Source organism: Oratosquilla oratoria, chromosome 22, assembly GCF_046742065.1.
Source record: "Oratosquilla oratoria isolate Oo_2021 chromosome 22, ASM4674206v1, whole genome shotgun sequence".
Lineage (NCBI taxonomy): Eukaryota > Metazoa > Arthropoda > Malacostraca > Stomatopoda > Squillidae > Oratosquilla > Oratosquilla oratoria.
In genome coordinates this window covers 7999369-8017316 of record NC_134798.1, presented here as the reverse complement: position 1 = coordinate 8017316, position 17948 = coordinate 7999369, and the positions used below count along the sequence as shown (strand labels likewise).

Here is a 17948-nt window from a genome sequence, read left to right as displayed (position 1 = left end):
ACAGATGAGAAGCCATTGCATTCTTACTGTCCTAAGGGAGAAGACTCGTGGTGTTTTTTTCCAGAGAGCACTAGCCAGGCAAGAGGAACCCGAGTCTCACAGAGTCAAGAAGCCGTTCCTGGCGAAGATTCCCACTGAGAAGCGGAAATCCATCCTGGCAATATATCAAGACCTCACCTCTACAGAGCTTTTAGAGAAATGCCTCAAGGGAAGGACACAAAACCAAAATGAAAGCTTCCATGCAAAGATCTGGGCTTTGAGTTCAAAGAGGAAGTTTGCATCAGCAGCTAGAGTTCAATTCTGTGCTCAAGTTGCAGTTCTGAACCACATCTTTGGTTATGAACTTGCATATATGCCATCAGCAAGAGGGACAACAACCAGTGATGCCATAAAACAGCTTAGGATGGCAGATAAAGATCGTCTGTCGCCAAAGATGCATCGTGCCAAGAAAAGGAAAAGTGCAATATAACCCTGGTGGATACTAACTGGATTCATCATATAAACCTGTAATTAATCAAAAGCTGGCAACAAAGAGTAGGGTTGTGCCTATGATACCCTTTCAACACCATAACATCCTAAATGATGAAAGGGGACCAGTAACCATGAACAAAAAAAACTATGACGCTCATTCCTGAAAAACTTGATTTTTGCACATTTAACTTGATTCATATCCAAAACGCCTTCACTGATTTTTAACTGCAAATCCTTTTCGGATTCAGCATAATTGGGAGAACATTTGGAGGCAGATTTATGTCCTTCTGTCAAGGACTAGTCAGATTTTTTCATATATACATTTTTTTTTTTTTTTTTTGCTTTTTTCATCAACTTACTTTGGATTTTTTTTCTCATAACAGACTGATCAGAACATCATAATTCTGCCTCCGTTTCTTCATCTATCTTAGCCCATTATAAAGACAAAAAATAATCAATATCCAGTCAAAGGTCTATCCTCTGAATCAATTTCAAAATTTTCAAAAATTACCCCTCAAAAAAAAAAAAAAGTATAAGCATAAATGACTTGAAAACTCGGTGGTATCTTCTCTGAGACAAGACAGTTACTAGGGAAAAATCTCAGCCACTTTCAACCCAAACTAAAAAGGTTCAATTTTCTAATGGACGATCCCCTTGAGTGATTCAGCCTTGCTGTGGATGTACTGCACCTTGGTGCATTGCTTTTGACCCAGGCAGTGGGCAGGAGACAAGAATGACCCTTCATCCATGAAGAATAAAGACAAGAGTAACAAAGGTGGTGAATGAGAGAGGAATGTGTGTATTTACCTAGTTATATGGGAAGGGGAGCTATGCTTATGGTGACCCTCTTTGTATCTCCCTTATACATACATGCATACATACATATACCAAGGCTTTTTCCCCCCCCTTACAAGGGAGGTAGCCAAAAAGAAAAAGGCATAAAATCATTCCCACTCATTCCATCCCTGAATACACTCCACTCCCCTCCAACCTCCCTTTTATCTTAGCACCTCCTGGATGACAGGTCATCCCTGCACCTTGTCCACTGCCCTGGGTCAGAAGCAGTGTTGCAAGACACAGCACATCCACAGCAAGGCCGCTTCATTAAATCGGCGACCCCCCCTCTTTGTCCTTATATGGGGGAAGAAATCCTTGGTATATACATAGACTTCACGTGGAAAAAAAAAAATTGAACACCTGAAAATAATAGTGTGTGTGTTAGTGTGTGTGTGTTAGTGTGTGTGTGTGTGTGTGTGTGTGTGTGTGTGTGTGTGTGTGTGTGTGTGTGTGTGTGTGTGTGTGTGTGTGTGTGTGTGTGTGTGTGTGTGTGTGTGTGTGTGTGTGTGTGTGTGTGTGTGTGTGTATTCACTTGGTCTTTGGATTACGTGTTAGACTCGTGATCGACAGCTATTTCCCTCCTGGAAGAGAGCTCAGAGCTCGTAGGTCCGATCTATGGGTAATGCTATGACCTTGCACACACACACACACACACACACACCCCCAACTCCCCGCCCCACGAGAGTTGGAGTAAACACCCCTCAGCGCTGCGATACTGATATTATTTCAGCCCCGGGCGAGGATCGAACCCGGACCTCCGTAGGGGCAGGCACGAGCTCTAACCACAGCGCCATGAGAGGTGTGTGTGTGTGTGTGTCTTGTGTGTGAGTGTGTGTGGTGGTGTGTGTGTGTGTGTGTGTGTGTGTGTGTGTGTGTGTGTGTGTGGTGGTGTGTGTCTGTGTGTGTATATTATATATGACCCATAATACTTACTTAATTCAGCAGCCACATTCTGCAGCTTGTAAGGTGTCCGGCTCACCAGCACAATATTGATGCCCCGCCGTGCCAGCTGAAGACAAAGATGAAGTTTATTCATGGGAACCAACTGCTACATCTGATTAAACTTATCAATATACTAGAGGATATCATATTAATCATTTAGGAACAATTGATATACATTTGTTTTGTAGGGGCAACACACAAATCAGTGAAGCTTTGAAAGGGTTTAGCAAGAAAGCAACTCCAGGTAAAAGTTATGGTGGCAATAGATTTAAGGCATTTGATAAAATCTCCCCAAACACATATTACTTAAAATAATTAAATAAACATTTTAGTTAGGAGTAACAATCCTATCAGGAACCAATAAACAATCATATCAGGGACCAATGGAGACATCCAAGGAGCAACTCCCATCTATATTATTCAACCTCTTCATAAGAGATGTAACTCCAGAAATTTCTGAAACAAGTCTTCAGTGAATAATGTTACTGAAGCCTCACCTCTAAAAATATTAGTAACATTACTCACTCCAGACATTCATGAGTCAAATAACCACCTTACAATGAAAGTCAACAGCCAAATCTTTCCACTGGAAAAGAAATCAAAATTCTAGAACTCGCATTTCATACTTCAATCCACACATCAAAGACATGACAGTGGAAATCAGCAAGAAAAACCTCATCCTACAATGTCCCACACTAACAAACCCAAAACAGCTGAGTATTTCTTCCCTGAGTGACTTGTTGGCTCACTGGTGGTTGTAGCCAGTTACCTGGGAGTTGTGGTTCTCCTGCAAGATTGATCAATTTATCTCTTCCCTTTAGTCTCTCTTGCAGAAGACCTGTAGCCTTCAGGTAACTGCCAACAGCCTCCAGGTGGGGCTTCTGCAAGAGACCTGGGGCAACAGGTTGATTGAACATTATAAAACATGAACATTATACTATGGAATTTTTTTTCTATGCTGATTTGTTGGTTGAAGTTTTCCCCAAAACTCAATTTTGGAAATTACCTACTCCTGATTTGCTAATCTGGTTAGATAAAATACCAACTTTGAACTTACATGAAATGCAAAAGCTTTTCCAATTCCATCTGTGGCACCAGTCACAACTGCAAAGAAAAGAATACATTAATAAAAAATATATATATAAATATACACTAACCATACGTTACTGCTTATTCTCTTTAGCTTATGGGTAAATCCTTATTTGAAATGGCCAGTCCATGCCAGATATCCTCCTCAGTCATTAATTTGTTTAGGCTGCTGCCAGACAGGGACCCGTGACAGGTGCCCACACAAGGCAGTCCTGCGAGATGTAAGTGTCTCCCTGCTGCCCATCTTCTAAATCTATCAATAACCCCACCTCTATATGGAGGTGCAGCCCTGAGGGGCTGACAGTCTCTAGACAGGCCAGGATCTCAGCCACCTTTGATTTATCATGCAAGGTGAGCTGAAAACCAGTGACATCGCTTCCTCCTACTTCCAAAAGTCAGTGACACAGGAACAATACCACACTAATATTATACAAACAGTCTAACATTTCTTCCCAGAAGGGGGGGAGGGGGGTGTCCAAGGATTGATGTCAGTGAAACTTGAGGAAACAATTACAATTACCTACTTTTATTGCCAGGCAATTTCAGTCACATGAAAGAAATGCCTTCCTGCCACTTAAGGACTGAAACTTATCTCAATTAGCCCTTTAGCAATGGTGACCATTACAAACAACAGTAACAGACTTGTAAATATCTTTTTACTACTGCCAGATAATTTTACTCAGCCAAGGAAAGCCTAACACTGTTTAAAAGATTACCATGACTAGTGCTAATTACTTTCCTAATGTTCATACTTTTAGCACCCAAAATTCAAGTACTGTACAGTACAGGTACTCCTCGTTTAACGACGACAATTGGGACCAGTGCGCCGTCGTTAACCGAATTGGTCGTTAAGCGAAAGTGTATACATATACGTACATGTACTGTATGTACAATGTCCAGCAATACATGTATCTTTATTTTCGTGTATTTTCCCTCTTTTATACAGTACATTAAAGCTTTATTTACGGTGGTTAGGTTCCTGAAATTACCGTATATGACCAAATCCGCGTATGCTGACATTCCATATTGAATACCGGGGTATTTTTTTTAGTTTTGACCATGGACGCAATATAGCAATAGAAATTTAATTATTAATTTTGTGAATTAAAATGTATCAACATAATATGCAATTTTGCGGGCGGAAATGAAAGTAAAAAATACCAAGCTACAAGAAAATATGCTAATGAACGAAGTCGGTAGCATAGGATCGGGACGCCATCTTGTCGTCTGCCAACGTCTCTCACGAGGACGAGCCGGATGACATTTAATTTGCAGGTAATGATTTATCAAACACAGGTTAGGTTAGTTTAGTTTAGGTTAGACGGATTTATCATCCTTTCATTTCTTCGACATCGGCATCTATCATAACAAACATGGTGTACCATTCGTCCGACATGACTTCGTTACTTACGAAATTTATTTTAGCACCTTTTTTTTCCGCTCACAAAATTGCATATTACGTTGATACATTATAATTTACAAAATTAATAATTAATTTTCTATTGCTATATTGCGCCCTTGGTCGAAACTAAAAATTTACCACTACCGGTAATGTAGATGGTAATGTAGACCTAAGCTTCAGAACACTTTACCTCACAGGTAATATCTACCGTACAAATTCATTTATAACATCATACAAATTTGCCTCAGCCAACTTAATTATCGTACACGACGTCGTAACTTCGGGAGATTTACGTTAAACAAATGTCATAAAGCCCGTCGTTACTCCGAGTTGTCGTTAACCGAGTAGGTCGTTAAACGAGGAGTACCTGTACTTCAAAAATTATCCAGTTCCTAAATGTTGCTTTAGAGCAGTGCCATCTGACACTGCTCTAGAGCAACAACAAGCTTTACAGCTATATATAGGCTTAGAAACAATCGACATTGGAGGGGGGAGGAAGTATGTACAAGGCAAGTTGAGGGAGGTGGCAAGCAAAATGAGCCAAAACAGCTGAAGTTTGGGGGAACAGCAAGCCACCCCAAAAAAATTCTGAAAATTCACCAATGTGAGGGACACTTTGGGGCCCTATTGGTATTAGAGCATATCCTATTTCTTGCCACACAGCTACTGTATATAACTAACATTTTGTCTGGCTTTGGTCAAATCTAATGCAGTATATCTTGATTTATTTTTTCTACTGTGGACAGTTATTTGGGTTAGATTTTTAAAATTTATCAACTGATAGAAAGACAGGATGCATGGCAGAGCTTTCAAATGAAGAAATTTATTTGTTAATACTATGCTGTGAACAAGTTGCTCTTATCTATGTCATAGTCAGAAATTTTAGGCACTATATTTTAATTTTTGTGAAAAACATTGAGTGGGCCCAGCCTCCTACCCCCTCCCCACCACACACAAATTTCTATACCACTGATATATTCTGGAGAGTCAGACTACAATATCTGGGGCAACTATGCCGCAGTACCAGACTGACTGCATAGCTCATTGTCAAAAGGTAAACTTTTTTCTCAGGATACAAATGCTATGGTAAAGTTTTAAAAGTACCTACGATCTAATCTACTGCCTAACCTAGATGTGGGTCAAGTAACTGATCATTTACTTATAAACAAAACAAAATTAATTGAGGCTTTATTTCTACACTATTGCTATCATTTACAGTTTTGTGAAGCCTTTCTTCCCAGAGTGGTTTATGGACCCTACCAGCGGTTGTCACTAGTTACCTGGGACCCATGGGTCTTTTCTGAGACCTCCAATAATAGATTGATCTGAAGGTTTTGGTTACATTAGGTTAGGTTATTTTGATAGGATAGGTACTGCCAAATATTGGTTTTATTTCACGAAATACAGCCTTATTGCTGGCAATATTTATCAAATACAAATTGTTTACAATGCCAAAGCAATATACAGTAGTCACCTTAAGCAGTCGCTTGTCTTAATTTAGCTTATTTCTCCCTGGAAAGTAATGTGACACACCTAAGAGTATATCATATTTGTCTAGTACTTTTACATAAGTATTGTGCGTGGATGTGCTGTGTCTTGCGACACTGCTTCTGACCCAGGGCAGTGGACAAGGTGCAGGGATGACCCGTCATTCAGGTGCTAAGATAAGAGGGAGGGTGGAGGGGTGTGGAGTGTATTCAGGGATGGAATGGGTGGGAATTATTTTATGCCTTTTTCGGTAAAATTTTACTTTCGACCATTGTAGGAATATAGCAATACAAAATTAAATAGTCATTTTGTAAATTAAAATGTATGAACGTAATATGCAATTTTGTGTGCGGAAATGAAAATAAAAAAAGTTGCTAAAACAGATTTCTTAAGTAACGAAGTCGTGTACTACGAATGGTACGCCATGTTTGTTATAGTAGATTCCGACGTCGGAGAAATGAAAGGACGATAAATTTGTCTAAACTAAAGTAAACTAACCTAACCTAACCGGTAAAATTTTACTTTCGACCATTGGAGGAATATAGCCATACAAAAGCTGAGAGAGTGGTTGAAAAGCCCGCCAACGTCTCTCACGACGACGACGACGAGGACCAGCCGGATGATATCTAATTTGCAGGTAATGATTTATTAAACACAGGTTAGGTTAGGTTAGTTTAGTTTAGTTTAGTTTAGACAAATTTATCGTCCTTTCATTTCTCCGACGTCGGCATCTACCATAACAAACATGGCGTACCATTCGTCGTACACGACTTCGTTACTTAAGAAATCTGTTTTAGCAACTTTTTTATTTTCATTTCCACACACAAAATTGCATATTTCGTTCATACATTTTAATTTACAAAATGACTATTTAATTTTGTATTGCTATATTCCTACAATGGTCGAAAGTAAAATTTTACCCCTTTTTCTTTTTGGCTACCCCCCTTGTAAGGGGGAAAAAGCCTTGGTATATGTATGTATGTATGTATGTCTAGTATTTCAATAATACCAGTCTGAAAAAGACCCAAATCCCTGCAAAAGTCAAACTGTGCTGGGAGAAAAATCAAGTTAACATTAAAAAAATTCTAGTCTAGATGTAATGTTACCTCCAAATCAGAAAAGGTAAGCAACAACATTACCACCAAGTTACTCAAGTCAAATGGTTCTCACTTAAGTATTCAATGAATCTTGCATAACTAAATAAGGGGTTAAAGTATCATTTGTGAATGTTCCTACGCCATAAATAAAATTCAAAAACATCAATTAGGGTTAGTCTAGAGGAGTCAAAGATCTCACACCTTGATAACCTTATATTTGAACAACCCTGTGGTAGTGTTAACACAAAAATTGACTACATAACCGTTACCATACAAATCATTAATCTCAAAGTAATTCCACCAAACATGTGACCACTTTATGATTCGCGAAAGTGGTGGGGAGATGGCGTCAGGTTAAGGTGTGGGGTACCCTTTTTTGACAGGCTTACAACTGATTAAATTAGGTTCAAGTTCTTCCACTGAACATTTTTCTACACTGAATTCCACTTGCACAAGAACATCCGGACCATATTTCATCCTATACAAGTACTTAGTGAAAAAAGTCTCTTACCTGCCCATTTTCCCATTTTCTTGACATCGATGTTTAGCCCGAGGGCCGCTGCCAAAAAGGACCCATATAGACCTTTCACTATAGACCACCCAACCTTCACCAGTACAAATGCGACAGCAACTCTTCCTATTAATTCCCACATTGTTCTTCGCTTAGTCCTTTCAAAAAGAGCACGGAAATTAGCCGTCTTGGTTATGGCCACAATGACTGACGAAGAGCAACTGAATGACTACTAGTTTTCAGAGTCACCGGCAACTTCACCCGAAGTTACGCTGTCTGTCGTTCCACCGCTAGAGGTAACTGGCATCCAGTTCTGACACTGACAGTGGTTTCGAAATGTTCAGGCGATCAGCTGATAGGAAATGAGTTGCCATGTCTAATTTAATGCAAATGCTTTATAAATTTAAAATGTTCCCAGTAAATAGTTACTTTTATTCTGCTGTTAAAAACGTGCCTAACTAATATTTTTTAACTACTAAATGGTATATCATAAGTTTCGAATAACAACAGAATTTATGGTCTGTATTATCACTAACAAGTAACAGCTTTCTCTACAAACCCTGAACCTCCATTTCATCTTTTTCAATATATTTTTGTACCCCTGACCTATTGTTTTTGTTTTTATTGTCAGAATAACTCTGCTGTCAATCTCCAAATATTCCTTTCCATATGTAGTTTCCATTTATTCACTTATGGTCAACTTGACTTCGTTATGTCCAGCAATATCCATAAGCGCTGTTTGTTCATTGTAATTTGTCTTCGTTCTATCAAATGTAATGCATAGATACTCATCATTGATAACTGTGGTAATTATATCATAATATAACAGCTTATCGATATTGTAAGAAGGCAAGTTTTTTCACAACTGGATTCTGATATCTTTAGGTTTTAAGAGAAGTCTATGAATTTTCAGTGAGTTGCTAGGATTTCTGGAAGCTGCTTCAATCATTTTCTCTCGTTCTCGAACTGCTTATAATCTCACCCTGTAGCTGCTTGTGTTCATTCGTCTGTCTGCCTGTCTGTCTTGCCGTAAGGTTTTTGCGTTAGAGATATATAAAACGTGTATACAAAACGGTAATTAAACCATAAGTTAGAGGGTAATTAAACGGTAATTAAACCATAAGTTAGAGGGTAATTAAACGGTAATTAAACCATAAGTTAGAGGGCAGGATAGATAAGATGGGGGAGAGGGAGGGAGGGGGGATTTGGGGGGTTAGTGTAAGGAAAGAATGAAATGGAAGGAAGTTAGAGTTATGATAGATGTGGGGCAGACCCACTTGCTCGATTATTTTTATAGTCTCGTGGACTGTGTGTTTTTAAACCATGAGAAAACCATATTTTTGTCATTCAATATTTGTTTATTTCAACACAAATGCAGAATGAAAACACAATATAAACACATGACAGTATGAACACCACATAATAAAAAACAATACAGTATACAAAGGTTCTTGTAAACAGTACTGATTTTCATTATGTGGTGTTCATACTGTCTTGTGTTTACATTGTGTACAACAGCAGTACAACAAAAAACATCAATAAGGCGGAGCTGCAGTGAACCTACTGTAGCACACTGATGCTCTTTGTTGCACTCAACAGTACAAGACCTAGCTTTCTCTAGCATGCAGGCAGTCACTCATCCGAGTTCAGTTTGATCTGCAAGAAAAGTCGGTGTGTCCGCCCCAAGTTGCTCCTTGCCTCAGTGTTATATCATATAACACTTGAAAAGTGGAATTTATTTCAACTTCTTTAAAACAAACATGTTAATAAAACACATCACATGCAGAGAAAATGCGTAAGATTTTCAACTTACGCCGTAAGACTTCAAAATCATAGAAATTACTTAAAACTTGCCCAAAAAGCGTAAGACTTGATGAGTATGCTGTCTGTCTGAATGACCGTCTTACTTGTGCTAGTTATGCGAGTTTGGCCAGTTACTGGCTGAACCGTGGTATTCCTTCGTTCCCTGCAGCGTGTTCTGCAATCGGATCCTGCTCTTGGGTCTCTTCTGGAAGGGTATAGCTATGGCTGCAGAGGTATACCAGAGTGTAGTTCACCAGGTAGGGTAATTAGCGAAGTATCCATCCTCCTTTTAAAGAACTTTATTTATTCCAATTGCATTTCTGAGGTTTCGTAGAAAGCAATTGAACTGCCTCGGGCAGGTTTGGGTGAAGTTGTTCTCTTTGTATGTGCCAGGCTGCCCAGCTGAATATAAGCACTGCTTCTTCCAGGGTTGTAGTTGGCTGTTATCCACACATTTGGTGCCAGTCCTTCCAGCATTTCCCACGCGCGAGGATGTATCTATCTATCTATCTATTTACCAAGGTTTTTCCCTTATAAGGGAGGTAGCCAAGTCAAATGCAGACACCTACCCCACCCACTTCACTACCATCCAACCACCCTTGCTTCCCACTCATCTTAGCTTCTCGTGGATGAAGAATCATTCCTGTCTCCTGCCCACCGCCCGTGTCAAAAGTAATGCAACAAGGCACAGTACATCCAGGGCAGGGCCGCTTCACTTATACGATGATTCTCCCTCCTCGTCCCCTCATACAGAAATTAGAGAAGACAGGGAGAAATCTCCCTTCAGGCTGCGTCAAAATATCACCCTTACATAACCATTCTCCACTTATCCCTATCCCCCGTCTCTCCCATCCTTTCTGAACAGATATACACCTCTTGCTCCTTCCACCCCATCCATCTATTTCATCCTCAATTGTCCCCTCAAGTTTCATTCCATCCACCTCTGCTTTCCACATCTTTTCTGCTAATCTTTCTTCACTCATTTTATCCATGTGTCCAAATCATCCCAATACTCTTTCATCAACCCTATCTGCCACTTCCTTTTCCAATCCCGGCATCCTCTTCACCTCATTTCTCACACTATCCAACCTTGTAATCCTTAACATACTTCAGACACTTCATCTCAAACATACTTCTTTCTGCCTCTCTCAAACTCCAAGTCTCTGCCCCATAGTGTCGTCGGCACAATCACCCCTTCATATAATCTCGTCTTTCCAAACATTTCCAGATGCCTGTTTTTCATGGCACCTTTTAATCCCCCCAAGACATTTCCTTGCTTTTCTCATTCTACAATTCGCCTCCACCCACACTCCTCCATTTCCTGCTACATGCGTCCCCAAACACTTGAAACTACCCACCCCCTTCAGTTTCTCTCCCTTAAGACTTATTTCCAACTTGCTGCCGTCCTCTCCCCTTATATATTTCATCACTTTACTTTTACCCACATTTATTTTCAACTTTCTCCTATCGTATACTTCCCCAAAATCACTGAGGACTATATACCTCTCTCTTTTTTCTTGGATGGAGTAGAGGTTGAGGTGCTATAGTCTCTCGCAAAAGTTATACTGTTTAGATACTTTGATCTTGTCTGAATGTCTGTCGTGTGGCTTCGAGGACTGCGATGTCCTTTATTTTATTTTATCTTATCTATATACTTATTACCATTTGATTTCATTTTATCTCTTTATTTATTGATATTACTATTTTTTCATCCATTCGATTCATTTATTTATCTATTTATTTGTGGTACTGGCTGCATGTTATTGTGGCGTTAAAAGCTGCCAAGTAGTATGCAGCTGATACTTTAGGGCAGGGGCGGGCAACCTTTTCAGAGTGAGGGCCAGATGAGACTTAATTAAGAAGGAGGCCGCGGGCCGGAGTGAAAAACGAAATCCCCAGAATTACTCTATTTTGTACAATACATTGAATACAATGAATAAATTATACAAGAATTGCATTGGACATCCTACAAATCAATGAGACTGCTGGTGCTGTTTGCCATGAAGAAGTATTTCCATGTCTGGCTCGATGGTTGAGGTAGACAACAGAAGAATGTCATTGAGGTGGCGGTCTGAGAGTTGGGAGCGAAGGTGAGCATTCGTGTATTTCATTTTGGAGAAGAGCTGTTCGCAATAATAGGTGCTGCCGAACATCCCCACAATGCGTTGAACATGCGCAATGTATTTTTGAAAATTGTTAGAAGGGAGGACGATGTCGCGGAAGAAGGACAACGGAGAAAAGGCATGGAACTTCGCCTTCATGTCATCGATGCACTGCAGCTCCACCAACTCCATCTGCAGGGAGGCAGGGGCATCTTCCACGGGGAAGTCAAATGGAGCAGTGAAAAACTTGAAGTCCGCAGCGAGCACCCTGACTCCTGCAAAACGGGAAGCAGAGAGGTGACGACACTAACGCAAGTGTCCAGGTCCACGTCGTCAGGGGCACAAGCAGCAAGGCGAGGAAAATGCACAAACTGACCAGAAGCCAATTGAGCCTCCCACAAGCGCGCCTTAACCTTGAAGGCAGTGATGTGTTCATACATGTCTGTCACGAGAATATCTTTGCCTTGCAGCATCATGTTGAGGGCGTTCAGGTGCGCCGTGATGTCCGTGAGCAGGGCCAGGCGAGCTGGCAACCGCGGATCAGAGAATTGATCAGCGTGAGGAAGGTTCTTCTGACGTAGGAAAGTGGCAATCTCCTGCTGTAGGTCGCACAAACGAGACAGCATGGCCCCACGACTCAGCCAGCGTACCTCACAGAAGTAGAGCAAGTCGTTGTAGTGTATGTTCACCTCGTGCATTAGTACCTGGAACTGACGGTGGTTAAGGCTGCGGGAGAGGACCTTCACCACGACAGACATGACATCAACGAGGTTGGTAGACTTGGCGCACAGGGACTCTTGGTGGATGCTGCAATGCATTATGTTAATGGGCTGAGTGTATCCGGCGGCTTCACAGTGGCGCACTAGCAGCGAAGCGGAGCCCTTCTTCTCCCCAACCATTGCCGGGGCACCGTCGGTCGCCACGCACACAAGACAAGAGGGGTCCAGGGAATGCTGATCAACACACTGAAGCACGGCGTCGCAGATGTCTTGCCCAATGGTGGTGCTGCGCAGCCGTGCCGTGCCAGCGGATGTTGTTTGGCAGATTTTAATCACATGATTTAAATTACATGTTTGTCCGACCTGAACGATAAACTGAAGACACCGTCCAATATATCACACAGAAAGTTTGTGAAAATTTGAGAAGTTGACAACTGACGAATTGAACTGGATTTGAAGCTTGAATTCGATAATACACGGTTGATGAGTGATGAATATGACAGTTGACTTTGAACTCGATGTGAAGAATGAAATTTGACGATTGCTGGCGACAGAATACTCTCAAGAACGATAATGTTTAAAGTTGACTTTATAAATCCAATATTTCCAACAACTACCGAGTATGGAAGGAGGTTTCTTCAAAGTTAATGTGGGTGAAGGTGAAACTGAAAAGGGAGATGTAGGTTTTTGAGCCGGGTAGTAAGAGGAAAGGAATGTAGAGGAGAGCAAGGCTTTTTGGATAGATTTAAATGAGTGCATAGAGGGTTAAGGGAGAAATGTCAATGTAGTGGTATTGGGGGACCTTAATGCTAGGGTAGGAAATGGACTAATTGATGGAGTGGTTGGTAAGTGTGGAGCTCCAGGAAAAAATCGTAGTGGAGAGTTGATGGTGGACATGTGTCTAGAGAGTTGATGATAGCAAATACAGTGTTTCGGAAGAAAGTCAAGCATAAGTACACATGGGAGAGGGTGGTGGATGGAAGGGTAGTAGATAGAGCGTTAATGGACTATGTAGTGGTAAATAGGAAGAGTTAAGGATGTACATGTTCTTAGGGGAGAGAGTGGGAAATATCAGATCATTTTCTGGTGGAAGGTAAGTTGAGAGTGAAGGATAGATGGAGAAAGAGGAAAAGGACAAAAGGTAGGGAGGTGCTTAGAGTGAACTGATTAAATGAGAAAGGAAAGGAGAAGGAGTACAAGAAAAAAAGAACTGAGAGAGGAGTGGGAGGGAGTGAAGGATAGAGTAGAACTAGGAGTGGAGGAGGAATGGGGATGGTTCAAGGAGGGAGTCATAAGGTGTGCAAAGATGGTGTGTGGAACAAGGAGGACGGAAGGAAATAGAAGAAAAGGTAGTGAGTGGTGGGATGAGGAAGCAAAGAAGTTTGTAGAAAAGAAAAAGCGAGCTTTCACAGATTGGATACAAAATAGGACGAGGGAATCATATGAGAGGTATAAAGAAAAGAAAAGAGAAGTAAAGCATAAGATAAAGGAAGCAAAGTTGAGAGCAAATGTAAAATGGGGAAAGAGTATGGCAGAAAATTTTGATAGTAATAAAAAAATGGAAAGAAATTAAGAGAGGAAGAGGAGGCGAATAACGTAGAGAAGAAAAGGTAAAATGTACAAATGGAGAGATGATAATGGAAGAGAAGGCAGTGAGAGGAAGATGGGCAGATTATTTTAGGGAGTTACTAAATGTAAAGGAGGATAGGGAGGGAAAGGTAATTGCAGTGGGAAGTGCTAAGAAAATGACCGTGACGAGTGAAGAAAATGGAGAAGAAATAAGGAAAGATGAAGTGAAGGCAGTTGTTAAGATGGTGAAAGCAGGTAAGGCACCTGGTCTGGATGGATGCCATGCAGAATGTCTAAAAAGGAGGTACAGTGATGCTGGACTGGCTGGTGAGGTTATTTAATGTTTGTTTGAGTTTGGATAGAGTGCCGGAGGACTGGAGGAATGCCTGTATAATTCCATTTTACAAGGGAAAGGGGGACAAGTGTGAGTGTAGTAGTTTCCAGAGGGATCAGTTTGTTAAATGTAGTTGGGAAGGCTTACGGGAAGTTCTTGACTGAGATAATTAGGAGAGGAAGAGAGGGATAATTGGTAAGGAACAGTGTAGGTTTAGGAGAGGTAGGGGTTGCGGGGATAAAAGTTTTGTGGTAAGACATATATGTGAGAAAGCACTAGGAAAAGGTAAGGATTTTTTTTTTTTTTTGGGGGGGGGCTTTTATGGATTTGGAAAAGGCTTATGACAGGATAGACAGGAAGGCACTGTGGGAGGTACGGCAGATATATGGGATAAGAGGAAAGCTTTTAGGAGCAGTCAAGATTTTTTACGAGAGTAGTAGAGCATGTGTTAGAATCAGAAATGGAGAGAGTGAGTGGTTTGAGGTAAAGGTGGGACTTCGTCAGGGATGTGTTATATCGCCTTGGCTGTTCAATTTATACATGGATGGGGTGGTGTGAGAGGTAAATGCAAGGGTAGTGGATCGGGGATTAGAGATGATTACAGGAAATGGAGAAAAGTGTAAGATAAGCCAGTTGTTGTTTCCTGACGACACTGCGCTTGTAGCAGGATCAGAGGAGGGATTAAGGAAGCTAGTGGCAGAGCTTGGGAAGGTGTGCTTAAGAAGGAAGCTGAAGATAAATGTGGGTAAAAGTAAGGTGATGTGATGAGATGTACAAGGGGTGAGAGTAGCAGCAGACTGAAAGTAAGTATTAGGGGAGAGAGACTGGAGGAAGTGGATAGCTTTAGATACTTGGGTGCGAAGGTGGCAGGAAAGGGAGGAGTGGGGGTGGAGGTAGAATGTAGATTGAGAAAGGCGAGTAAATGCATTGGGGGATTAAAAAATGTAATGAGAAAAAGACATTTAGGAATGGATGCTAAAATGAGATTGTATGGAGGAGTGATTGTGCTGACAGCACTGAACGGGACAGAAACATGGAGTATAAGGTGAGGAAGAAGAGTTTGAATGTGTTTGAGATGAGGTACCTCAGAAATATGATAGGAGTAACTAGGCTGGATAGAGTAAGACATGAGGTCAGGAGGAGAATGGGGTGGAAAGAAAGTTGGGAGATAGGGTTGATGAAAGAGTATTAGGATGGTTTGGATACTTGGAAAGGACGAGTGAAGAAAGATTAGTAAAAGAGGTGTGAAAGACAGAGTTGGAAGGAGTGAACATGAGGGGGCGACCTAGGATGAGATGGAGCGATAGGGTAAAAGGGGAATTGGGAAAGAAGGGAATGTCTATTGAGGAAGAACGGGAGAGGACAGAAGGTGGGATGAATGGAGAATGGTTGTTTATGGATGAAACTGTGATGCATGAGGGGGAGTGGGTAAGGGAATGGGGGTGAGGGAGTATGTATGAGAAATAAATTGACGCAGCCCCGTCTTCTCCATTTCTGCATGAGGGAACGGAGAGGGGGGGCGGTCGCCGATTTAATGAAACGGCCTTGCTGTGGATGTACTGTGTCTTGCGACATGCTTCTGACCTAGGGCAGTGGGCGAGATGCAGGGATCATCCGTTATCCAGGAGGAGCCATGATAAGAGGGAGGGAGTGGGATGGATGGGGTGGAATGTGTGGGTATGTAATGGGTGGGAGTGGTTTTTATGCCTTTTTTTGGCTACCTCCCTTGTAAGGGGGAAAACCTTTGGTATAAGTATGTATGTATTATTATTACTATTATCATTATTGATTATATATATATATATATACATACATACACACACACACACACACACACACACACACACACACGCACACACACACACACACACACACACACTACTACATATATATATATATATATATATATATATATATATATATATATATATATACACACACTTAGGGCGCAGGTTTTCTTTTATACACATTGAATTGAACACCACAGCATTTTCACAGTTTTTAATTTTCTTAATATTTTCAAGTTTCCTCACTAAAGCTCTAATATTGGGAGGATGAGCGGAAACGAACTTTCCAAAGTTCTCCATTTTAATTATTCGACGTTACGACTGCAAGGAGTCATTTTCAAAATACAAGAACAGTTAAGACAACACAATTTACAGATACGTTACATGGTCACAGGAAAAATTAGAATGCTACACCCTTAGGTCAAGCACGATCTTTAAACCTCCGATGACCTGACCCTGGAAGACCTTCTCAGAGTTTGAGGAGGGGGAGGGAGAGGTGAGGGTGGAGAGTTGGAGTCGGAGTAGGGTGAGGTGAAGTAGCGTGCCTAGCATGCACAGGGAGGTTATGAACAACATGTCGCGTGGACGTATTAAGCGAGGAAATAGCAGACAACAAATTACCCTGAACATTGATCACAGGAGACAATTCTCTTATATACACAGCCTCTAACATTTTCAGTTCCTTAATGTTATTACACTGGGCTAGCACTTCAGTGTTATGAACAACGGTTGCTCTATCCAACACAGACTTGTGATACTGTTCAAAATTATTTTTAATGGCTCCCTGTTGGAGGTGGAGAGTTAAACGTCTGCTAAGGCTGCATGTCGTATAACCAACATAGCTACGAGAAAAGAGCTCACAGTCTCCAGAAGTGCAATTGAACTGATAGACTACGTTAGTTTTTGACAGCATCCCAGAAGTGCCAGACAAATAATTTTTGAGGACTAGGGAACTAGTGCGGTTTATATATATATATATATATATATATATATATATATATATATATATATATATATATATATATATATATATAAAATATCACCAAGCTCAAGGCATCATTTTCATCCACCGGTTTACAATTTCGAAAAACAATGTCTTTAATGCATTTCTCATCCTCCCGGTAAGCACTGCTGAAGATATTCTTATAAAAAAAAATTATGATATTATTGTGGTGAGGGGTATGGTTATACAAACTACTGTCAAGCATTTTATTAGTAATGTTGTCAAAGTCTGTGTTGGAATAACCGTTATTCACTAACAGCTGGCGTAGGTATTGTAGTTCTGAGTGGAGTGAATGCCAGGACGAGCAAACCTTAATCGCCCGTCGCACGTAGGCCTTAATAACACCTCTTTTGTATTCAGCCGTACATTCACTCTCACCGTTCATGCATTTCCCTGCATTGGTGGGCTTGCGGTAAACAGAAGTGATGAAGTTGTCAGATGACGCGTCCACCATAACATCAAGAAACGGGAGTTTGTTGTTATCATTTAACTCAACAGAAAAATTTAAACCTGAAACTTCCTGGAGGTTCGATCTAAGTTCCTCAAGTAAACGCAGGTCATTGACACACAAAAACATCGTCTATATAACTGCGGTACAAAGAGGGTTTAATGGGAAGGTTGCTAATTACTTCTTCCTCAACATGGGCCATGAAGGCTTGAGCAAAGAAAACCCCCAGGGGGGACCCTATGGCAACCCCGTCAGTCTAAATATACAAATTACCTAAAGGACATTTAAAAGGGGCTTCTGATGTACAAGTCAGGAGCATGTCTTTCAAGATAGGCTCAGAAAGTTT

The 17948-nt window shown here is 40.9% G+C and overlaps 2 protein-coding genes across 3 annotated transcripts in view; both read right to left on the bottom strand.

The window, feature by feature from the left end:
- Positions 1 to 8151, bottom strand: part of spidey (hydroxysteroid 17-beta dehydrogenase 12 spidey) — a 74672-nt gene extending 66521 nt beyond the window's left edge. Inside the window, exons 1-3 of one of the 2 annotated variants that reach the window (XM_076205583.1) lie at positions 7838 to 8151; positions 3308 to 3354; positions 2242 to 2317 (exon numbers count right to left, since the gene is read on the bottom strand). In XM_076205583.1, the coding sequence (XP_076061698.1) occupies positions 2242 to 2317; positions 3308 to 3354; positions 7838 to 7979 (265 nt within the window). In that variant the 5' untranslated portion in view covers positions 7980 to 8151. The remainder of the gene's footprint in view (positions 1 to 2241; positions 2318 to 3307; positions 3355 to 7837) is intronic. The other variant, XM_076205581.1, reaches the window with a different exon arrangement.
- Positions 8152 to 11613: 3462 nt separating this feature from the next.
- On the bottom strand, positions 11614 to 17731 carry LOC143037268 (general transcription factor II-I repeat domain-containing protein 2-like). Its single transcript, XM_076205398.1, has 3 exons — positions 17465 to 17731; positions 12119 to 12824; positions 11614 to 12017 (listed from the first exon to the last, which is right to left on the bottom strand). The coding sequence occupies exons 1-3, from the start codon at positions 17729 to 17731 to the stop codon at positions 11614 to 11616; spliced, it is 1377 nt and encodes a 458-aa protein (XP_076061513.1).
- Between the last annotated feature and the right edge of the window lie 217 nt (positions 17732 to 17948).